General features: G+C 44.3%; 1 protein-coding gene across 7 annotated transcripts in view; it reads right to left on the bottom strand.

Annotated features, from left to right (window-relative positions):
* The window catches only part of Ric8b (RIC8 guanine nucleotide exchange factor B), a 99870-nt gene that overhangs the window by 32586 nt on the left and 42124 nt on the right, over positions 1 to 25160 (bottom strand). For 5 of the 7 annotated variants that reach the window (XR_012908659.1, XM_075954734.1, XM_075954738.1 and 2 more), the window contains exons 5-7: positions 11698 to 11926; positions 10910 to 11005; positions 4199 to 4343 (exon numbers count right to left, since the gene is read on the bottom strand). Coding sequence is in view for 6 of the 7 variants with exons in the window: in XM_075954734.1 (XP_075810849.1) it covers positions 4199 to 4343; positions 10910 to 11005; positions 11698 to 11926 (470 nt within the window). In the remaining variant the exon portion in view is untranslated. The remainder of the gene's footprint in view (positions 1 to 4198; positions 4344 to 10909; positions 11006 to 11697; positions 11927 to 25160) is intronic. The other 2 variants (XM_075954736.1, XM_075954739.1) reach the window with 1 other exon arrangement.

Genomic DNA, 25160 nt, shown 5'->3' with positions numbered 1-25160 from the left:
CAAACCCAGAAATTAGCACCTGGACCTACAATCACCCCAAACTGAGATGCCTAGATGCCAACGTAAGAACACAATCAGTAACAGCCAGGGCAGTAAGTTCACACCAGAGCCCACTAGCCTACCACAGCAGGCCCTCAATATTTCAAACATAGTTGAAGCATAAGAAAAAGACCTTAAAACCAACTATATGAAGATGACAGAGGTTCTTGAAGAGGAAATGAATAAATCCCTTAAAGAAAGCCAAGAAAGAAACAGTTAAAGAAAATGAATAAAACTGTTCATGACCTGCAGAGAGAGACAGCTGGAATTGAGGGTCATCTGGGGCGTGGTTTGGAAACCTGGTGCAGTGTAAACTTCCTGGAATCTATGAGGGTGGCCTAGTGAAGGCTCTAATAATTGGAGGCACAAAGTCTGAACTGGCATTCTTTTGTAACCCGGCAAGGCTTCCTTCCAGGGGCAGGACTGGGTTGTATTTGGTTAAACTGCTAGCTAAGGGGTTCCTGTAGTGATCCCAGAACAAACCAGGCAGACAGAGGGTCGCTGTCCACAAACCAACCAAGGTCCCCAAGGTCAACCCGCACAGCTCACTGAATGCAGAGAGGTGGAGCTGGTGCCTATGGAGCCTGCACACCTATGTTCTAGCCTCCTTGGTATGGGAAGGTGCTCTCTAGGCTACAAGAAGAGATACCTGGACATCCACCAGCCTTTGACAAACAATCTGTCCCGGCTGCAAGATGTGCTGGGGCAATGGTGCTACAGAACTTGTGCTAGTGGCCAAAGTCTGCTTTAACTTGAGCCCCCCTCCACAAGAGGGAGCCCATGTTCAACACTGCTTGGATGGCCAGAAACCAGAAACTGGATGGCCCCAGGGACCTGGGGTAGAACCAACAGGACTGGTTAAAAAAAAAAAATCAATGAAATGACTTCTAATGATATTCTGCTATACTCATAGATCAGTGCTTTGTCCAGTCATCCTCAGAGAGGCCTCCTGAGGCAGCAGATGGGAGCAGGTGCAGAGACCCACAGGAGAGGGGGAGAGAGAGGGAGGGAGGGAGGGAGGGAGGGAGGGAGGGAGGGAGGGAGGGGGAGAGGGCGAGAGAGAGAGAGAGAGAGAGAGAGAGAGAGAGAGACAGAGACAGAGACAGAGACAGAGACACTAAGACTGTCTCAATCATAGGTCTCCACCAGGTCCCTTCCCTTGCCACTCGGAATCCCATGGGAAGGGGAAAGACTATAGGAGTCAGAGGGGACGGAGGACACCAGGAAAGCATGGCCCAAAGAATCAACTGAGCAGGTCCAAGGTCCAGAGAGAACCAGGTCCTGTGTGCACGCTGTGGCTGTCAGCTGATGCTTTTGTGGGTCTCCCAACTGTGGAAGCCAGTGTGTCTCAGACTCTCTTGCCTGCTCTTGGGCTCTTCCCCGTTGGGCTGCCATGTCCAGCTTCAGTGTGAATGTGCTACCACCTCATAGTGTGCTTTGTTTGTTGTGTCTGCTCTTTTCTGGTGGGAGTGGGAGAGGGAGGGGATCTGAGGGAGAGAGGAGGAGAAGAAAAGCAGGGAGGAGTGGGGAGGGAGTATGGTCGAGATATATTGTATGAGAGAAGAATCTAAAGTTATTTGATAGTCTCCAGTTCCTTAATGGCAGCACCAAGTTGTAGCCAGCAGCGCCTCCTCTCCACCCCGCAGCCCCTTGTCCTTTCAGCACTGCTCTCCAAGAAACAAACTATTGGAAAGAGTTGGTCTTCTTCATCTGCCATTTTACATGTAGACTGAGTGTCTTATTTTCATTATTACCAGCCTGGCTGCTGAAGCTCTTTGCAAAGCAAATAACATGAGTGTGGAAATCTTGACAGTCTTGTGTTCTTCTCTTCTGTGTCTAGCTTAAAAATACCTTTCGGATGGATGAATTTAAAAATATTCATCACAGCTATCTACTTATTTATTTGTTTACTTTGGTTTATGTGTGTGCTTGCAAAAATATGGAGTCAGAGGACACCTGCAATTCTCGGTTCTCCGCAGCATCAAATTCAACGCTGATGTTCAAAAACTATCTATGAGCCCTCAAAGGAATGATTTTATTCCAATATATTTATAGATTTCTAGTGACTGAAAAGAAAAACCACATGACCAGAGAAGTTTCAAAATTTAACTAAAAAACAAAATGAAATAAAAAAAAAAAAACAAAAATACCAAACCCACAAACATTACTGTGCTGCTGGTCTGAGTTTAGCTATATTATAAAACTTCCCAAGTACTAGACATCCTAGGAGGAGCAGTACCAGCTATCTCAAATGAAAACAACCGACAGAATTCACTAGCAAAGGCATGCCTCACATTTGCTATGCACTGACTCCTCAGTAAGGTGAGACTGTCTTTAGATATATAATCACGTCAGTATCCATCCATCCATCCATCCATCCACCCATCCATCCACCCACCCACCCACCCACCCACCCATCCATCCACCCACCCATCCACCCACCCACCCATCCATCCACCCATCCATCCACCCACCCACCCATCCACCCACCCACCCACCCATCCATCCACCCACCCATCCATCCATCCATCCACCCATTCATCCACCCATCCATCCATCCATCCATCCATCCATCCATCCATCCATCCATCCATCCATCCATCTTTGTTTTCTCATGACATGGGTTTTCAGTGTTGTCCTGGCTGTCCTGGAACTCATTCTGTAGACCACACTGGCCTCAAACTCAGAAATTCACTTGACCCTGCCTTCTGAGTACTGGGATTAAAGGTGAGAACCACTACTGCCTGGCTCATATATGAATTTTTTTTTGGAAAGATTTATTTATTTATTACGTATACAACATTCTGCCTGTATGTATGCCTGCACGCCAGAGGAGGGCACCAGATCTCAGTACAGATGGTTGTGAGCCACCATGTGGTTGCTAGGAATTAAACTCAGGACCTCTAGAAGAGCAATCAGTGCTCTTAACCACTGAGCCATCTCTCCAGCCCCTCATATATGAATTTTTAAAAAGTATACAATAAATGTGTATTGATTGAAATAAATCTATGAAGAACTAACTAGCAATCTTCTTAGTCAAGAGTAACAGTACTATTAATAATACATTAATATCGAAAACCTTTTGAGTGTGCAGGTGAGAGAAAAGCTCAGGCGTGCTCTCGAATCTCTCACTCACAGCTGGGTAAGCCCGGGGCTGTCCCTCCCCTTCTCTACATCCCATGTTGCTAGGGACAGAGTTTACATGAGTCCTGGGGATCTGAACTCAGGTTCTCATGCTGCACACCTCACCAGCTCTGGCAGCCATGTTTAACTGGGTGGGTAACATATATGCTGGTTTAGATCAATGGGCACAGGATGTCAGGCACATGACACCTGTCATTTCTAAAAACTGTCATCAATGTTCTAACATTTCAATTATGTTGCTAAATAATGCATTATTCCTATAGGAACTCAGATGATTGAACTAAAAAATCAGAAATAAGGTTTAAGAACACAGAAGGTTTAAATTTTGAGGGCTGGGAATATAGTTCAGTAGTAGGGCAATTGCCTAACATGTATGATACCCTAAGTCAATTTCCAGCCCTGAAAAATAAATAAATAAATTAACAAATTAATAAATATTTTGAGAAGACTGTTTTTCATCTCTGAACTACCTCGTATAATTGGAGTTCTTAAAAAGTGAAATAAAAATGCTTCAGTGTTATTTTTTTGTACAAAGATATTAATAAATAAGAAGAAATATATTACTGTTACCTCAAGGGTAAAGCCATACCTTAGTAACTTTTGGATTTCTACGCAGTATATTCTACAGTTAGTATTCTGTGACTTCAGACTGCAGAACTCAGTGCCATCTTAAGAGGAAGAGAGGAGCCACAGAACTGTACCTCGCCATTAAAACAGTGGCGGACCTCTTACAACGGCTTCCAAGTCTGAGATGCGCCGGGGTCCGGGGTCCGCACACACAAGGCCAAGTTAGATGCTCGTGTATCTGGGAAGCATGTTTCTGCATGTCCTAAGGAATGTGGGAGCACTTAGCACTGCTGTCAGATTGCCACTGCCCGATGTCTAGACAACCGCAGTAACAACAGGTGAGCAACCAGCTCTGCAGGGTGGACTCAAGTGCTACATCAACAGGAAATTCTCAAACTTCCTCCAAAAGATAAAGAGTAAGGAGTAAGGCAAAGAGAGTTTCACTTACCTCTCTCTTTGCAGAGGACGAAAAGGAACTCAGCAGCGATTTGCTTGACCCCAAGGTCGACATGTGTCATGAGGCGCACCAGCTTATTCCTCACCGTCGAGCCCACTTCAGGCCGGTTTGTCACATCCCTCAATGGCGGTAAAACCTGACGCATAAATGAAAAAGCCACCATCAGTTGGGGCCCTGGTGTGTGACAATGGTACTGTGCAATGGGTCAGTCTTAGTTTTATAAGAGTAAAATAATCATCAACAACAGCCACACCTAGATCATCTCATGTGCAGAGCACGGCTCTGTTCCCTGTCACCTGGTTATCTCAACACTTGCAGTGCTTCTGGTGCCTAGCAAACTTAATTTAAGAGTCTTTATCGAGTTTCTCTTTCTTGCAGGGTATGGCAGTATACACAAGCACAAGGAAGGCTGAACAAGGAGGAAATGAGCTCAAAGTCTGCTTTAGCTACATAGCAGGACTGCCTCCAAAACCAAAAGGAGGGAAGGCCAGTGGAGCAGTTTCTGTGAGCATAAGGACCCGAGCCCAGTACTCAGAAGCCAGGGGAAAGTCCAGAGGTGGTGGCATGGGCTTGTGATCCTAGCACGGGTGAGTGGAGACAGGAGGATTCTTGGGGCTTGCTGGCAAGCCAGCTTAGCCAAGCCAGAGAGTTTCAGGACAGCGACGCAGGAGTGAGGGGGAGAAAGAAAGTAGATGGTGTCCAGGAGTCCACATTCCATACACATCCCTTGTCTGCACCAGCACCCAGGGCTTCCCATTCCTCCACATACTTCTTTTGTAGCTCAAACCATACGGACTTAACTCTTTCAAGTCTAGCAGCATATTCAGTATTTAATTTTTTAAGATCTGTATTTATGCTTTTTAGTTGTTTAATTTTATAATAAAAATGGCTATTTCAGGTTGAATATTCCTAACTCCAAAATGTGAAACCTTTGAGTACTGACATGATGCCATACATAGAAATTCCATGAGACAGGGAAATGAACTTCATGTGAAGGGTTAAGTGAAGGTGTGCTAACGATGGACAAATCATCTTAAAGCTCTGGGTCTATACAGAACAAAAAGAAGTTCATATTCACAGCAGGGTCCTAGTGCAAAGTATCTTACTGTGTAATCTATGCAAATCCCCCAAATTTTAAAACATTATAAATCTGAAACACTTTTAGACCCAAGTATTTGAGGAAGAGAAAATCTATCATCACCAAGCTGCAACAGATCACACGCATGCACACACACACACGCATGCACACACGCCCCGCTCTTTCTGCATGCCCCTGTCCAACTGTTACTATCTCCCCCATCTCCCACTATTAGTCTTCTATGACCCTTTCCATGCTCTGACCAGCTGGCAGAAGAAATATTTATTGTGTACCCCCTTTCCACTGAAGTGCAATCTGTGATTCTTAGGAGGCATGCACTGGGGTGTGTCTTTCTTTCTCATCGTTTCTCTCTTAACCCTAATGCTTATCCTAATATCTTTTTTCAAAAGTAAGTTCCATAGGGACAGTCCTCCTTTCTTTATTAGTCTCCTCTCAGTGCCTGGAATATTACAAGTGTCCAATAAGTATTTGTTCATTTAGAGGGAAATGAATAAATCCAAGTAATTTTCATTACATGATGTATTGGTTCATTCTCTGCTACTGTAAGAAAAAGACTCACGGCACACTAACTTTACAAAGAAAACAGTTTTCTCTAGTTTACAGTTTTGGTGATCCTACCTACTGGTTCTACTTCTGGTGAGGGCTTACTGGAGGATGGTATCACAGAAGCGGGGTGTTTGTAGGAGTCAGGGATTTAAGGGTCAGGTCAGCTCCAGTTTGTTCTGTGAGAGCTAAAGGGTCTCATAGGAACTCTTAAACCCTGCTGGGCAGTGCCCCCCAAGACCTTTCCATGTAAACGTTTCATGAGTCAATACATCTTAAAGGTTCCACATCATCACCCACCACTGCCGCTTTGGGGACATCAAATTTCTACCGTGTTCATAGAGCAAAAAGCACACCCGAACCACAGCAAGTGCCTTCTGTATAAAGAATGAGTACTTGCACTAGGCAACAAAGCATATTACAAAGTCGAAGAATGATCTACTGTGCACCTATTCAGACTGTATAAATGTAGCAGTTCTTTAATTGATTTAACTAACTGGTCCCCTTCCATCTCTATGTAATGTACAGGGATTGGAAATACAGCTATAAATTAAAAAACAGAAAAAGTTTCAGACAAGTAATCTATTCAAATATTTCTAGAAAAGGCGAGATTAACATAAGGCATAACTCTACCGGGTTTATTTCCTATTTCCCTGGGAGAATGAGTCATGTGATAGGCGATTTCTACAGTAGATACCTTAGTATCTACAGGAAAGATTAGCATGCAAAATTTGTTAGCTATTTTGTTGTTGCATGTCACTCCCAAATGGCACATGCGTTTCTCACATTATCCCTCAACACTTTCTTGCTAAGCTGTATCCAGTTTCTCTTTGTTCCACAGCTCTTCTATAGGTCCCTAGACTATACCACCTGGGTCAGTACTTTCCACTGCTTTCATTTGTAACTGCTCCAATAGAGCACCCCAGGGCAGTTTCCCTTGGTACACGTGACTTAGATTTAATAAAGTAGTTGCTACTACATGCAGTAACTAGTTAACAGGGAAGTTTCCCTTGGTACACATGAGTTAGATTTAAAAGGTAGTAGTAACTAGTTAGACATAACTTCAACTACAGTATTATCAAAGCTACTAATCTGTGAATCTCCTTGGTGTTAGAGTTTGTGCCAAGTACATGCTCTGAGACCACGTGCTACATTAAGCTCCGCCTTCCTTGAGTGCAATCTACAATGTATCCTCTTTAGAAGTTTGTCTCCTTCTCTTCTTCTCCCTCCCCCCTTTCCTTTTTTTCATAATCATTTGTTTTCTTGTAGTTTCACCTTCCATCTTGCTACTGTATTGTCCCCCAAGCCTAAGACTACACCTGCAAAACAAAGTTGGGTGAAGAACGTGTGGTTTTGTTACTCTTGTTTCATTGATAGAATAATTTTACCGAGAGGTCTCTAGACTTAGCTACCTAGCTAAGGTACTTGGACTTGTTAAAGATCTTCCTCTCAGCATAAGTATTTTTCTTCGAAGTCCAAGGACTATTTGATTAGAGTTTGAGAGAAAAACAACAGGACAGGCAAGCTGTATGTTTTGGCAGCTGCTAGGAGGAAGATGAAGAAGAGGAAGAGGAAGTCAAGTCCTTTGAGTTAGAATCAGTCCTGGAAGTCTGTAAACAGCTGTGGAAAGGGGTGGGGAGTGCTGGGGCAAGTACTCTTAGGATTTTGGCCAGCAGCCAAAGAACAGAAAAGAGGACAAGACAACGTTACAGTGAGGAGCTGTACGCACCTGCGCAAGGGAGGGCCGTGGGACAGGTGAGGGTCCAGACTGTGCTGTACTCTCCATGTATTCTCCAGGGTTTCATGTGCTATCATGGTTCCTAGTGTGGTGGTGGCAAGAGGTGGGGAGCTGACCTTCAAAAGCTGAGGCAACGGGGAGGGTTTTGGGTCACAGGGGAGTTGTTCCTCAAGGAATTACGGTAACTCTGCTGAGACCCTCCAGCTTGCTGTTACAAGCTGGGGTGCGCTCACTCTGGCTTTCTGCTTTCAGACATGACCTTCTTCCTTGTATACATGCTTCTGACACAGGCAATGCAGCCCTCACCAGAGCCAAACCAATGCCAGTGCCTTACTTTTAAATCTGTTTTCTGTCAAGTCAGGCTGCCTCAGGAATCTCGTTATGGCAATGATGAGCAGCAGACAAACATAGACACGGCCCCTGAAACAGGGTCGTTCACTGTGACTCTACCTGAAAATGAGAATTTGACGGGAAAATAGAAAACAAAGTCATCACACTGTTACCAAGACCCTGACCATAATGGATCCGTGTCCTAAGACACTGCAGGGCCTGGAATTAGGAGTGCTTGACTAGTTTATTTGGCTAGAGAAATTTCAAAACAAGAAAACATTGGGGTTATGATATTAGTGTTCTGGCTATTGTTAGATCTATAGTAAGAGTTGGAAGCAAAAAGGAATGAAATAGAAAGATTTGTAAACCTTGCAGCTTGCCCAAGGAAGGAATAAAAACTGTAACTAAAGGTAGGCACACTGAGAGACTGTTAGGGACTGGCAAGAATGTTAATTATGAGGTTACATACAAGCCTTGAGGCCATCTCCCAAGTCTTCTAGGCCACTCCCCACCCTCACCCCAGGCCAAGAGACGGGTCTTTCAGGACAGCACTGTCTTAGGTACCGAGTTCAGGTGCTCTGTACTGACTTACTATCCGAGACCACCTCAGGATTTGTTTTCCTGTGTCCAACTGGGGAAGCTCTCTGGCTGCAGTCATGGCTCAACCAGGCAGAAGCTGGGTTCATATCAGAGCAGACTTTTCTGCCTCTCCACGGGGCTGGTTCTGCAGGTGTGCAGAATTTAAGACTCATGAGATCACGATGGTGTCAACCACAATTTCAAAGAAAGGCAAGCAGAAGTCTGCAGGCTCAGAGCCCTTGCAATGAGTGCCTGGTGGGATGATGCATGGTAGGGCTGCTGAGGTGGAGCTACAGTAGGGACCCAAGAAGCAAAGGTCACTAGCAACACGTCACACCTGCTCAGGAAAGCCACGCGTGTGTTCGTCATCTGGGCGATGGTCAGCAAAACTGCAGGAACCACAGGGTGCTGAGACGCCAGACTTCCAGTGTCTTCCCACTCCCAGCTCTTTCGTGGAGTGGAAGGTCATTTGATTTTACAGATAGAAGGAATTTACCTTGAGTTTCTGAAACTTTGTATTTTTTTTTTGCTTGTTTGCTATTGTGTGTGCACATGCACACAGACATATACACGGAGGCCAGGGGACATCTCTGTGCCTTATTTTTCTCTCTGCCTTATTCCCTCAAGGCAGGGTCTTTCATTGTGCCTTGCCCTACGCTAATAACGAACCAGTCATCCTCACCAGTCCTCCTGTCACTGTCCCCTGCAGTGCCCGAGGTTACAGTTAACACATGGCTATGCCCAACCATATTACGTGGGCAATGAGGATTTGAACTCAGGTCCTCGTGGTTATGAAGCAAGTGTTCTTACCCACTGGGCCAACACCCTGGACACCTGTTATTGTTTTGAGTCAGGTTTGCTGAGATAGGAACAAACAGCTTCGTGTTCCTTATGTCACAACCAGGAGCTGCTGTAGCTTCCCTGCCTTCCTTACCACGATGGACCAGGAGCCAGAACAGACTCTTTCCCCTTGAGTGGCTTCTGTCCAGGACCTTTGTCCCAGCAACAAGAAGTGTAACTAAAGTATCCAGTGGTGTCCTGCATCTCCCTAGGAATGTGATCTCTCAACCTGGGATCCCCATAATGAGACACATCCTCCCCCTGCAGTATCGTCACAGGCTAACAAACAGCTCTCTTTTTACCTGCCCTGTCTCAACACCTCACCCACAGTGCGGCGTTTCCCAAGGAGACAAAGGTCTTATACTCTTGTGCATCTACACAGCATGTGGCTTACAAATAGGTTTCCAGATATAGAAATAGGACGTCCATATCAGAAAAAATAAACACAGCCAGTTTACTTGAACCTTGACTCTGCTTTTATATTAACAAGAACACAGAAAATGAAGTCTTTTAAGAAAGCATTTATGCTTCTGTGTATGGGTATTTTACCTGAATGCACGTCTGTGCGAGATGCGCATGCAGTGCCAGTGGAGGGAGAAGAGGGCACTGGACCCCTAGACATGGAGAGACAGCCCCATGAAACATTTTCATTTACTATTCTCCACCAGGTTCTTCTGGCCAAGGTACAATTCTTTAAAGCAGTCAAACCGGTAACCACATAGGGCTGATTAACTTATCTGGCTGAAACAGTGACCATGCTTTTATTATTTATCTGCTTAGAGGAACACGAGTTCCTGCTTTCTGAGGTCTTCCATCAGCACTACTCCGGGGTAGATACACAGTAAGGTGTCTACTTCATGTTCACCACGTATCAAAGTGATCCTGACTGATTTATCAATGGGAATGGAGGATGGGAAACGATGCACTGACTTGGGCTACACTAAAGGACAACATCCGATAGTGGCGTTACCTCCGAGCCTTCGCCAGCCATCTCCAGGGGTCTAACTATGCCATAGGGCGGCATCCACTCATGCTCCACCATACTCTTACACACAGCAGCTCAAGTATTTTCAACACAGATGCGGTCCTACCAAATCCTCTGAAAAGATTCCAGTGTTTTCTCATCTTACTTAGAGAGAATCCAAAGTGCTATGCAAGCTTGTCATCGCCCTGTGGACTCTGCTGCACTGACCGTCTTTCCTTTCTGCCTTTTGTCCAGGAACACTGGCTGCCGCACGTCCCGCAGCATACTGAGGCTTCGCAGCTGAGAACTCTCAACATTCTGGGACACTTCTCAGTTCTCCAACTTCCTGCTCACTGTCACCCTTCGGGAGCACTCCCATACCTCAGCTCTCCCCTCCCCTTCTCTACAACACTGACCATGCCCTGCAAAGGTAAAGGACTCATGGTACTGAATACTTCACAGCAGCACACAGCAGACCTCAGTGAGCATGTGCCGGGTCAATGGGAAAGAGTAACAATGTACACAAGACCGTTTATTCTGGTTAGAATTCATTAGTTCTACGTTAACAACATATAAACAAAGTTTTACATTTAAGATGTAAGCAGTTACCTGATCTTTGAGAAATTTTCGGATGTTCCGATGGGCTCGGGAACACTCTGTTAATAAGCTGAGAACTGGAGTTAGACCCTCTCTATAGCTGCTTCCCTACAAAGAAAACCATGCATGCCGTATTAGTCCAGTTCCTAAAGGATGGCTCTCCTCCGTAACCTGAGAATATGAAGACATTTGTTTTTTTTTTTTTTTGAGGGGAAGAAGGGAAGAGGAGGACATATCTTATGATATCTAAGTTTACAAACAATGTTTAAAGTTACTTTAAATAGTGTTTCCATAAGTTGTCTCCATTTTACTTTCTAGTTTTGTCTTTTCTGGTTTTCCCTACGCGTTCTAGGGTTTCCACCGGCTTAGTTAAGCGCTTCGATGAAGCCAAGGATTGTGAGATACATCCAAGCCACACTGCTGCCTTTAACATTTACCAGAGAACGCTGAGTGACAGAGAGAGAAACTGAGAACAAGACACTTCTGAAGATGCCATTTTGGAATGAATTAGTTCTTCTAACATTTACAAAGTAGCTATGCAGGGAAGTTACTCGTTTTTCCTTTGCTTTCAGATACTAGCTATAAATTTGGTGTAAAAATACAATTTTCAGCATAAATAAATTCACTTATTTCTAGAAATTTATCGTTATTATGATAAAATGTTTTTTAAAAGTACAGCTATATAGCATGCCAAGTACAAAGAACAAGCTTAGTTGTGAGCGCAAGCTGTGTGGTCGTCTCTGGGCAGGGCACACCGGTCTTGAGATGTCCCTTCCAAGGACTCACGCTAGCAGCCTTACCTTGTCAATTCTCTTCTCCATAAAACTGAGTAAGACATGAATGGCCTCCATATTCATGCCATTGTATACCATGGCATTGTTTGTCAGAGCTGTGTCTTTCTCCGCTGTTTTATCACTGGGCAGTTCATCTGGAGTCGTGGCCTCTTGGGCTGTTTCTTGGTGGGTTAATGGACAAATGAGAACATCCAAACAAGAGACTGGAACATTGCTTAAAAGGTTGACGGCATTGCTGAAAAGCAATTTGAAAATACAATATTTTAGTATGACTGAATGGGCTTTTAAAATGCAAACATAATGCAAAGTTTGAAGGTGACTTTTAGGAGTCAATTAAAATTTTTCTTTTTCAAAATGAGCCATTAATATTACTTGGCATTTACTCAGAGAAAATGAAGAACCGTCTCAAACACACACACCCTACAAATGAACGAGAAGCCATGTTAAATGGACAGACGCAATCACAGAATGACACGTCCCTTTCTGACACGCTAAAACAGGAATTAGCCAGCTGGAATGCCAGCGCTTTAGTTCACTATGACAATGCTGGCTCTCAATTTTCTTCAGGGGCTTGAACTCCTTTTGTGGATTCACTGGTGTTTATTATCCCTTAAATCACAACATAATAACCTGAGAAGCAATGCCTGTGAGCTGCTCGTCAGATGCAACACCATTAACACTGCTGTTCTAGTCTCAAGTCCAGCCAGGCTGGTCTTTCCCAAGGATTATACACAAACCTGAGATACACACCAGCAGGGGGAACCCAAACCTTGTGTTTTTGGCATTTCCTAAAAACTATTCTGTTGTTAACAAGAATACCAGAGGTTAAAATGAGAGTAGAAATTCAGAATTAGGCATGTTTTCGGCGTACAGATTTTCTTCCCTGTACTACTTCCTATTTTTGTCTACCAGGAGAGCCAGTGCTCATATGGAACTGGATCTTAACAGCCTGCACCCCAGGACTTCCTGATAAACAGCAATGGAAAGACAGGCATTGCATTTCCTAGTGACACAGAGGGAGTCTAAAAATAACCACATCCTGACTAAAAATAAACTCTTGCAAATACAGTTTACAAGTCTAACCACTCGGAAACCACAGGCAAGGCTTAATCCAGCTGATGCCGTCTTAATTTAGATCATAGCCATTTAAAATGTAATTGATAGCGACACTGAAAACTAAGACAAGGCAAATAGAGCTTTTCCTTTCTTTTACATTGAAGTATGGTTTTATTTATCCATGAATTACTATTTCATTCTTTTTATACTATAAAAATAATTAGTAAAAATCCACTACAAATTAGACAAAGCAGAAAATAAGTGGGAATGAAAGTGATATGAGAACCCTTTCATGACCAGATGGCCTCCGGTCCAGTGTAAGCTCGGCCGTCCTCACCGGAGCTGCTGCTCCTGGCGCGGTCTGCTCTGCTGTTTGTCAACACTCTTCCACACACATTCACAACTCCTTATTTGTAGTTTACAATGACTTGCTGCTCACTTAAGCATTTGGAAACTGTTATTAAAAACCACAGTCACTGGAGAGGAGAAGAACTTTACCTAAGAATCACTTTCTAAAACAGTACAAGCCATTCTGAAACCCTAACGTCCCCCAACACAAGAAGCCAGCTCTGGAAACCATCAGCAGTGACTCTAAATCTATCACAGGCCAGCCGGAAGAGTTTGAGATGGTCACTCCATCACAAAGGGATGCTTCTCCTTTAGATTCACTTAAAGGAGGAGTTTCCAGGAATTCGCAGATTTAAGAAGCCAAATGTAGAGCTGGAATTAACAAATATTTGATGTTTAAGGCTTTTCAAGAAAAGTTCCCATTTTCTCATTTCTCACTGAACAACTTGGTTCTCAAACAGCTACGAAATTAATTCTCTGGCTCGCTGTGTCCAGCTACTCTGTGTAAGCGAGGGGTCAGCCTTTGAGCCCTGTCACTCCTCTGACAGTTTTATTTGTGGGAGAAGAGTGCATGAGATTCCCCAGCGACCAGGAAGTCAGTGCCGGTGCACACATTTACACAATGGTGTTTGCATTCCTCCTCCAGGGGGTAGGAAGGCTGTGTCCATTACTCTCCTTTTCAGTTCCTAGAGACCATTAATCACTGTGCCCTGACGTCCTCCCAGCCCCCTCCTGATATGCAGATTCAGAAGCAAGGCTTACTTACAGCAACTTGGAGCCTTGATTAAAGGCTTGCAGCTGTGGGAAGGGAAAGACAATCCCAAACCTCGTCTTCCAACAATTGCTGAACTCAACAGAACGCCACATGAAAGCGAGAAGCAAGCTAACAGTTCGCAGTCATCAAGAGCAAGTAACAAATCGTATGAACAAATCAAGTTTCTTTATATATGAGGTTTACACGTGCATTTTCAAGCTTGGAAAGAAAGACAAAAACAAACCTCAAGATCTTCAAAAGATTCTCCCGCTCTCTTTAGTTAAAAAAAAAAAGTGGAGGGGGGTTAAGTTTTGTTTCTTTTGAGGTAAGAGCACTTAAGCTTAAGATCAACCCTTCTGCCAGGTGGTGGTGGCACAGGCCTTTAATCCCAGGAGGCAGAGGCAGGTGGATCTCTGAGTTCGAGGCCAGCCTGGTCTATAGAGTTAGTTCCAGGACAGGCTCCAAAGCTACAAAGAGGAACCCTGTCTCAAACAAAACAAAACAACCCCCCCCCCAAAAAAAGATTCTACCCTTTTTACATATATGCTACATATGTTACATATATGCTACAGTCCTGCTAACCACAGACCCTGTGGACAGCAACACCAGAAGTCACAACCACAAACTGTAGGTTTTTGACTGATACCACTCCCACACCCTGCCCCTGGCCCACTACCATACTTTCTGGCCCTATGAGTTTCTGTTTTAGATTCCTTACTAAAGGGGATCAGGCAGTGTTTGTCCTTTTGCGTCTGGTTCGCTTAATTTATTAGTGTCTTCTGTACCTGCTGACAGGATCTCCTTTTCATCACACATATGCACTTCTCACATCTTATCCACGTATCTACTGTTAGACTTTCAGGCTGTGGCCCTATGTCCACCTCCTGTCTGTCTCTATCCTTCCCTTCTCCCTCTATGTTCTTTATCCGTCTTATCTGTTGACAGGCATTTAGGCAGTCTTCATGTCCCTGACATCGTGAACAATGATGAACACGAGGGGACAGGTATCTCTTTGAGACAATGGTTTTTATTTCTTCTGGATCTCTATCCATCAGTGTGGTTGCTGGAGCCAATGCCACTTCTCTTTTCAATTTTTAGAAGAACTATCACACTGCTTCCCACAATGGCTACGTTAACTCACACTGCTGCTCCCCACACCCTAGTTCTGTGGTGGTCTTTAAGCAGCCACTATAACAGATGTGAGAGGAATCTTAAGATTTTGATTTGCATCTTCCAGGAAATTAGTAATGCTAAACATGCTTTTAGATGCATGTCTTCTTGAAGGAATGTCCACTCAGATCCTCTGTCTTACCCTCGTGCCAGCCTACCTGCCTGCCTTCCCTCCCTCCACTCTCTTCCCCCTTACTCCCCTTTCCCTCTCTCTCTCTCTTTTTCCTTGGCAATCAAGAGTCCTGTGCTGGTAATGCATGCCTGTAATCCTAGCACACAGGAGGCTAAAGCAGGGGATTACCAACTGAAGGAGTTTAGTCTACATAGTGAGTTCAAGACTAGCCTGAGCTACAAAGCAAGACACTGCCACCCAAAGCACAACAAAGAAACGCATTCCCTATAGGTGTTTTAGCTGCTTACTCCCTACCGAAGAGGCAGGGCAGCGATGAATAGCTTCCCATCGCACAGGTGTGATTTCACCTGGGCAGTTTCCTGTGCACGGCAGCTTTGCAGGCTGAGGAATTCCCACCTAACTATCCTTGCCTCGCTTGTCTGTTCCGGTGTCAGACCCACGAATTACTGCTAAGACCAAGCCCTACAAGTTTGCTTACCTTATGTATTCTAAGTTTTACTGTTTTAGACTTTATATTAAAGGCTTTAATACTTTCTTAGTTCCTTTGGTATGTGTGTATAATGTGAAGTCACAATTTAACTTCATTATTTTACATACAGAAGCCCAGTTTTCTTAACACCATTTCTTGGAGAACGTGCATTCTTTACAGGCATGTGTCAACACAGCTGACTACACATTTGTAGTATGCAGGTTTACTTCTAGGCTCTCTATGCTGTTTCAGTGGTCTACATGTCTATTTTCATGTAAATGCTACCGAAATTTGATTATTGGAGTTTCATAATACCTTGTTCCTCACTGTTAGGGGCTTTCTGTGGTGACGCGGGGGAGAAAGACGACAGCACTCAGACTGAGTTTTCTGCTTCTCTTTATGGTCACACGTTTGCTGGTGACACTGAGCTAGAGTTGTCTAGGCAAAGTAGCAGAGGTGCAATTCTGATGACTGCCTGTTAATTCATTTGTGTAATCAAAAATGAACAGGTGAAGCCCACAGAAACATTAAGTTCAAAGCAATATTCTATAAAGCAGGGTAGGGCACATGCAGCTGCAGAGAGGTACACAAAATGATCCACTGGGGCGCAGAAAGAAAACACAATTTTTACCTACTTCCGCTTTGCTCTCTGACCAATGTACTGACACTCGTGCCCAGACTTCAGGCATAGGTGCCACTCCCCACACAAGCTTCAGTGAAGCAGAGGGAAGAATACAGATTCTGGGATATGAGAAGACCAACCGTGACCCCTTTTCCTTGGTCACGCACTTGCAATCGGCATATGCTTAGGTGGCTATAGACTGCTTTTCCACGTTTCTGTGGGAGGAGAGGGCTGCTCTCTGGGGCCTCACATCTGTTAAAAGCACTATCCCTGAGCAAAATTGTCAGCCTTGCTTCATAAGTTTTAAGTTGAGCAAATTCTTACAAAACAGGCGAACCGTTTTCAGTGACTCCTGCAGAGGAAACCTAAATTTAAGACATTACTTAAAATGGTAGCACATTTTACTTTCTTTCTGACAAGAAAATGGCAGAATCTATGCTTTTGCTGAACCATAAGGAAAGTCAGGACAATTCAACTGGCTGCAGCATGGACTCAAGTTTCTGAGACTGGATCTCATGTGACCCAGGATACGAATTCACTGTGTAAACTTTGAGAGTGAGTCCCCACACCAGAGTGGCCATAAGTTCACTGAGTAGCTGACAGTGACCTTGAACTCCTGACACTTCTGCCTCATTACCAGAATGTACCCACCAAAAATTTGTTTAAAAACATCTGAAACTTGGGCCAGAGAGTTGGCTCTGGGGTGCTTGCTTTATCCCCGGTGTGAAGAGGATACACACTCCCCATCTAAGCACACGTAAGTGAAAGCAGGCATGGTGTCAGGGGCTGAGGCAGGACTGTCAGCTGGGGACTTGTCCAATCAATGACATAAATATGAAAGTTAAAAATGTAAAGATGGGAATTCCACATTGTACTACTGACCAGTTTTGCCTGACCCATACCATATACCCTGAGGAATGAGCTAATGATAAGGCCAACTCAAGTAGCAGCACATCTGAAGCCAACTGTGTAAAATACACAGAAGAGGCTACTAATGGAGAATACAATAAACTTGTGAGAGGTGAATTTAAAATTTTATTTTCAAAAATTAATTTATTATCACCTTTACTGTTTATTTCTATATATATTTCATGATATATCACACATAAAACAGCTGTATATAAAGATAATTCACATGTAACTAAACACACTTGAGGGTGTGCTCCAAAAAGTTTTCCTACTTCTTGTGAGACTCTGAGCAATGGGAGTGGGGGTGTCACTGACTCTTTTGCCTGCACTTGGGACCCTTTTCCTCCTACTGGGTTGCTACATCCAGCCATGGTATGAGGGTCTGTGTCTGGCCTTATATCTTGTTAGGCATGTTCAGTGGATATCCGTGCGAAACCTGCCCCCACCCTGCCTTTTAAAAGGGAAACAGAGGAGGAGTTGATCTGGGGGAGAGAAGAGGTGGGAGAGGGTCTGGGAGGAGTGGATAGAGGGGAAACTGCAGTCAGATGCAATGTATGAGAAAAGAATAAAAGAAAAAAGTTTTCCTACTAGGCCTAGAGATGATCAAAACCTCTGGAGACCAATGGCACAGGACACAATCAAAAAACTGTAAAAGGCCGGGCGGTGGTGGCGCACGCCTTTAATCCCAGCACTTGGGAGGCAGAGGCAGGCGATCTCTGTGAGTTCAAGACCAGCCTGGTCTACAAGAGCTAGTTCCAGGACAGGCTCCAAAACCACAGAGAAACCCTGTCTCAAAAAACCAAAAAAAAAAAAAAAAAAACAAAAAAACAAAAAAAACCCCACAAAAAAAAACCCTGTAAAATGACAGAAACAAATGTGATAACAGCTCTGAGGGATAAAACTTAAAAAAATATTACATCTTATTGTGTGTGTGTGACACAGAGGGGGGGCGGGCGAGCAGTGCACAGGGATACGTATGTATGTGTGATTGTAGGTACCCCCAGAGGCCAGAAGGGGGCACCAGAACTCCCGGAGCCACAGCTACAGATGATGACTGCAAACTAGAAGACAGCTGGGCATCTTTAGTGAGCACGAGCAGTAAGTGCTCCTAACCACTGAGTCACCTTCCAGCCCAGTGAAAAAAGTTTTGATACAGATTTGTTTCCTCCTACAAATGAGACAGTTCTGAGCATATTCTCATTTTGTAGACTTAATACCCTCAAGGAGACCGAAGACCTAGAAGGAGAGATAACGCCAGGATAAGTAAGGTCTTAGGAGGCAAAAGCAAAATGTGTAAAAACAGCCGCTTAAATGTCTGAGACTTGAAGGTGTAAGTCACAAACAATCCCGCACCAGTTTGGAATTATGATTAGTAGAATGGTTATTTATTTAAAGGGGAAAAACTTACAGATCACTGTCCCAGACAACAGCCCTCCTCAGGAAAGGAGTCTAGGAGCTGGAAGCGGAGCCACGGAGGGAAGCAAGAGCCGCAAAGCACACAGCTGCCGCTGTTTTTAAAAGCAAACCAGACCACGCCCAAGTGGGCTGGTATCTTAAAGTCTATTGGCTGAAGAAGCAGAAGCAGCTCCCGCAGCACAGACTGGCAGGAAAAAAGACAGAGACTGCAAGAGATCTATTGGTGCTGCCAACCGGAGGGCTTGAGGAGTTCCTGCCTGAGCTTCCATCACTGTTAGGAGGGTGGCAAGATCGTCGTCTACCCAACTACCCTTCTGTTCAGTTAATGTTCACTGTACATACTACATACATAGGTGTGTGTGTGTTCGTATGCACGTATGTGTACTTGTCTAGGTGTCAGGGATATAGTAGGGAATAAGAAGGTAAGTTCTTTTATCCCCTTTTAAAAGGAAATACTTCATTTGTGTAGGTCTGTTGTGTCTATATGTGGATATGTACACGTGTGTAGGTGTACTCATGGCCAGAAGAGAGCCTTGAATCCCTTGGAGTTGACTTAGTTACAGTTGTGAGCTGCCTGACATAGGTCCTCTGTAAGAGCAGTATGTGCTTTTAACTGCTGAACCATCTCTCTAGCCTGATCTTTTTTTTTTTTAAGCTTAGTACTTCTGGAGGGAAATAATAAATGTGCAAGAAAATAAAGGAACAACATTAGGTTAGTTAGTAATGAATGCCACGAAAAAAATGAAGCAGATGATAAAATAGGGATACGATGTATTTGTGTGTGCACTAGTCTAAATTAGGAGGCTGGAGAAGGCCGAATTGAGCAAGTTACATTTGGATTAAGTGCTACACGGTGAGAAGGAGCCAAGCCCTCGAATACCTGGGTAAAAAGCATTCCAGCATTTCCAGACGGCGAAAACGCAAAGGCCCAAATAAGCAGAGTGTGTCGAGGGAAGAAGAGGGGCAGACTATTTTGAACACAGAGCCATCTGGTTTGTAGAAAGGGGAGGCTTTCAGAGGCTGGGGAAGAGTGGATCAGTGCCATGAAAATGTTTTGCTTGACAATAGGAAGAGGGATCCTGTCAAAAGCAGACTGCTCCCCGAAGAGTGAGGCCACTGCCTCAGATCTAATTCCATGGATTTATCCACTATCACACAATGAGAGACAGTTTTCATTCAGAAGACAACGATGTAACTGGCACACTGCCACGGTGGGAACACACTGCCCGGCTCATCGCAGAGTCTGTGTGACAGTCAGCACAGCGTTTTCCCTCAAGTCTTGTAGGAGGGCTGGGACAATCCAAGGCTTCTATGGCTATGCCAAGAAACAGTGTGAAGGCTTTCGGGACTGCACAATCTTACCCGCCTCCCCCATTTGGCCAAGCCGTCTTCTAAGTAAACGCATGGTATGCACTCCCATGGCTGTGTGGGACCTCATGCAGGTTGTTAAGGTTTGGTAGACTCATGTATAGAGAAGAAAGAGGGAGCCCAGATGGGGCTGCAGGTCCTAGGTGTGGGCATCATAACCCAACGAAGAGTTCTTGAGTCTTATGACTGAGAGGGCCGTGAGAACTTGTCCACAGACATGCTTTTGAAGAACGACTCTGTGCACAGTCTGTTAGTCCCTAACTTCCCCCGGGCTGTGGAGGTCGCCTGACTAGAGGTGGGAGGAGGGCAACAACAGGCAGAGGGCAGACCTGTGAGGAGACCTCCCTTCAGACCACAGGGAGCTGGTCCTTCAGCGACTGAGAGTAGACTCAGTCACTGAAAGCTACTCAGAACTACCTTGTGGTCTCTTTCTATTCTCTCCTTGAACTGTCTTTTAATTTTGACTCCCATTTAGTGTTGGTTCCACCACGGCACTCAGCGGGACCTGAAGAACTTCTTCACAGAGAGTGAGCTTAAAGGAGCCAAGAGCGTTAACTAGAACAGCAAAGGCCTGCCTTTCTGACTTCTCCAAAGCAAACGTTGTCTGTACGCTCATGACGGTGCTCATGGGGGAGGGGACGGCTCATTTACTCGTTAATTTACTAACGGGTGAGCTGCAGAGAATGGACGATATGTTTTCATCATTTTTTGAACCGTAAAGCTCAAATTAGTACTTAACACATGGCTTAAGTGCTCACTAGCAAGTGAATATAAATGGAAATAAAGTCATCTTATTTCCAAACATTTAGAGAGTGAAATATATGATAATTAGGAAACAATATTGTTAGGAGTTGAATAGAAATTCAAGATAATTCCTACCAATACCTCAATGATATTTTTATAGAAATAGAAAAACTCATCTTTAAACACATATGGAATGTCAAGAGACTGAACAGCCTGAACAACCCTGGAGGATCAAACTTCCTGATTTGAAAACAATATTCTATTTTAAGCACAGAGGTATACAACTGGCCTAAAGATACTTGGACCAATGGGAAATAAAGAATTCAGAAATATTCTCTCTCTCTCTTACACACACACACACACACACACACACGGAAAGGAAGGCTATTTCAATAAATGATGGCCAAAGCTGGATATCCAACATACAAACAAAAGAAGAGGATTTTACACACACAAAATTCACTCAAGACGCATCAAAGACATGGCTAAGCATACGCTGAGGCCCTCAGCATGGAGAAGACATGGCTAAGCACACGCTGGGGCCCTCAGCATGGAGAAGACATGGATAAGCACACGCTGGGGCCCTCAGCATGGAGAAGACATGGATAAGCACACGCTGGGGCCCTCAGCATGGAGAAGACATGGCTAAGCACACGCTGGGGCCTTCAGCATGGAGAAGACATGGATAAGCACACGCTGAGCTCAGCATGTGGAAGAACTGAGCGCCTCAAACAATCTACCCCATGTCTGGGTCTCGCCCTCCCTAGCAGCTTGGAGGCCATCCTTGTCTATTTCCTATCCACAATAAATCAGAAATGTCCAAGTTTGGGAGGGTCTAAGTATTAATGGGTAAGCTTATTAATTGTGATAAGGAGCGCTAAAATACTTTCAATCAAACGGTAGAGACAAAATAGAAGCAGGGCATTGTTCAGCACACAGGTGGCTGATACTAACGACCACTACTCCAGCTGCTAGGAATAAACAACAGGAGAGCGGACCACTACTAGACCTGAGCGTGGAAACAGCTCAGGCTGTGCAGCCATGGGCACTAACTTGTGTACCAGGCCACACGGGCTTCCCCTCTCTGATGGAAACAATGATGCCGACTTAGAGAGAAATTGACCAGAAATTTGCCAGCCTCTTTGTTTTTATCATCTTTATCATCTAATATGAATGGAATTTCTGGCTTCAGGAAAAAAATTTAGAGTATCAGAAAACAAATATCTTTATATGATCAAAGGATAACACAAAAATGAGTTTCTGAGTGAGATATTAAAAGCTCAGGGAACAATCTATAAACTTTAGGACCGAGTCTTCCACCACAAATCAACACGCTTGGTAGAGTAACAGAAGAGACAGTGGATGTAGCTGCTGTTAGGACTCACCGAGCTTGGGCCAGGAGGCCTCACAGACACCCACATATTACCCTATCCAGGGTCACCCATCTCTACAGAGTTCCCTAAAACAACAACAGACGGAAACAAAAGCACTGAAAAAAGGAGTAAAAAAAAACCTTGGAAATAACTTCAAGAATGAAATAGAACAGGGATGGAAGTGAATATGATCGAATTATATTGTATGAAATTCTCAACAAATCAATAAAAATACTATTTAAAAGATGCCTTTTAAGTTTCATCTTAAATACCTGGCCTGCGCCTGGCACCTGTGCAGGCTTACAGAGCTGGGTCCAGGACACTGCAGAGGTGCAGTCAACACCTCAAGGGAGAGCTCCTGACCCTGGGGCAGCTCTTGGCACGTAAGTGGATTAGCCTGGAACCACCACTGTCCAAACTGATACTAATCTCTTTCTTCTGATTAAAAGGGCATGCAAGGCCATACTAGGGTACTGCAAAGTCAGCAGCAGCCACAATCTCCCAGGAAGGCTTCTGAGAAAGCCTGGGGATCCTGACTGTGGCTCTGGGGTGCATCTCTCTGTGCACAGTGCAGCTGATGCATTTTATCAAAGCAACTGCAGAGAGAGGAAAAGACTGTAAAAGGCCGAGTCTGATTTCATTTCAAAATCTGAATAACCTCTGCAGTGTCTCTCTTCCCAAAGACCAGCACTGCGCTAAGATCAGAAACCCTTTCCTCAGAGACCCCTGGCCGAGCCATCTGTACCAGCACAGCAGTGGCCACGAGACTTCCTTCTCTTACAGCCCACGTGCTCCTCAGCCTGGGGTAACTCATTTCAAAAAGAAACAAAACTTTGAATTTTGATGTGGAACTGTTAGTGTTGCTTAATTATGGAAAAAAATCAGAAAGGGTAAAAACACTTAATATGGTCATTTAGGATATGCAGATATGTGGGAACTGTCTCTGGAAAATTAAAGGAATGTTTGATGCATGGTAAGGAAATATTTGCACATTTTTTGGTTTTTGGAGTGAGGGTCTTACAGCACACAGTCCTCATCTCTGGACTGCTGTTTTTATAGAAGTGCAACACACATACCCACATACGTATGTGTATAAAACTTCACTGGGTATGTGTGGTACATGTGCATACTGTTGTGTGTGTGTGAATGTGGCTGCCCATACGGGAGGTCAGAAAACAACCCAGGTCGACTTGGTCCCTGCCTTCCACCGTGTTCTGATACTGGACCTGTTTTCCTGCTGCACCCACCAGGCTAGCTAACCCAGGAGCACTGGGGGTTCAAACTGGGATCCGCATACTCACATGGGAAGCATTTCTACTGAGCCAACCTTGCCCAACCTTATCAAATATATCCTAATAGAAGACATTATGAGTATATTCTTACTTTGTAGTTTTTTATTTAAATTATTACTGTAAAAATATTCTTTGTTAAATACCCTTAAAATGACATAGTGAAAATATTAGTTAAGTATAGTAAAGAAATGGAGACCTCAGTTTTCTTATCCTTTGAAAATAAAAAAAAAAAGCTACCTCAAAAGGTTGGTATGATAACTAAAATAAGAAAACTGGGAGTCAACCTACCTCAGGACCCAGCAATACCACTCTTGGGAATATATCCAAGAGATGCCAATCATACTACAAAAGCATTTGTTCAACTATGTTCCTAGCAGAATTATCTATAATAGCCAGAACCTGGAAACAACCTAGATGTCCCTCATTTGAAGAATGGATAAAGAAAATGTTGTACATTTACACAAAGGAGGACTACTGAGTGGTAAAAGTCAATGACATCTTGAAATTTGCAGGCAAATGGATGGAACTAGAAAAAAATCATCCTGAGTGAGGTAACCAGACTCAGAGAGACAAACATGGTATTGTACTCAGTCACGGATATCAGCAAAGGATAACCAGCCTATATAGTCCATGATCCCAGAGAAACTAGGTAATGAGTTTAACCCTAGGAGAGACATAGGTGGATCCCCCTGGGAAGGGGAAACAGACAAGACCTCCTGAGAAAATTATGAGAGGTAGAGAAGGAAGGGTGGAAGGGGAGAAGGGAAGGAAGGAGGAGAACATGAGGGAATAAGATGCTCAAAAAGCAGGAAGGACAGTGAGGGAGAGAAAGGAAAGATATCTTGATTGAGGGAGCCATTAAAGGGCTATTGAGAAACATGGCTCTAGGGAAAATCCCTGGAATCCACAAGGATGACCTCAGCTAAAGACTCTAAGCAGTAGTGCAGAGGATGGCTAAATTGGCCTTCCTCTGTAATCAGACTGATGACTACCTTAATTGTCATCATAAAATCTTCAACCAGCAACTGATGGAAGCAGATACAGAGATCTACAGCGAGGCACTGGGCTGAGCTACCAGAGACCAGCCCAAGACAGGGAGGAGCGATAATATGAGCAAAGGGGTCAAGACCATGATGGCGATACCCACAGAAACAGCTGACCTGAGCTACTGAGAGCTCACTGACTCTGGACTGATAGCAGGGGAACCTGCATAGGACCAAATTAGGCCCACTGAATGCGGGGGACAGTTGTGAGGCTTGAACAGTCTGTGGGGCCTCTGGCAATGGGACCAGGATTTTCCCTAGTGCTTGAACTGGCATCTAGGAGAGCATTCTTTTTGGAGAGATGCCTTGTTCAGCCCAGATACAGGGGAAAGGGCCTTGGTCTTGCCGTGAAGACTCCACATGGAAAGTCTGAGGAGTGGATAGGGAAGTAGGGTGGATGGAAGATGGAGGAAGCAGGAGGAGGGGAGGGAGTGGGAATGGGGATAGCTATGTAAAATGAGAAAAGATTGCAATAAAAAAAATCCTTAATTTAAAATAACAAAAGAAAAGGGAAAAAACTAAGTTAGCTTTTCTTTTGTCTGAGGGCCTCATACATGGTGGACAAGTACTCTACCACTAGTAACTCCCAGCCTGGGAGCAAACCTCCATAAAGCACTTAGCACAAGGAAAGACAGAAGCTGTTCCATGATTTTGATGCTATTGTTCTGGGGTTTATGGTTGAATACAACAAACACCAAAGTCTTACGCAGGCGTCCAATGCAGGCAAAGAGAACAGGACACAAATTTCACAGTAAGGCGTAGCTCTGGCCTA

The sequence above is a fragment of the Microtus pennsylvanicus genome, chromosome 20 (assembly GCF_037038515.1).
Source record: "Microtus pennsylvanicus isolate mMicPen1 chromosome 20, mMicPen1.hap1, whole genome shotgun sequence".
Lineage (NCBI taxonomy): Eukaryota > Metazoa > Chordata > Mammalia > Rodentia > Cricetidae > Microtus > Microtus pennsylvanicus.
The sequence above is the reverse complement of the archived record's forward strand: the minus strand, read 5'-3'. Positions and strand labels throughout refer to the sequence as shown.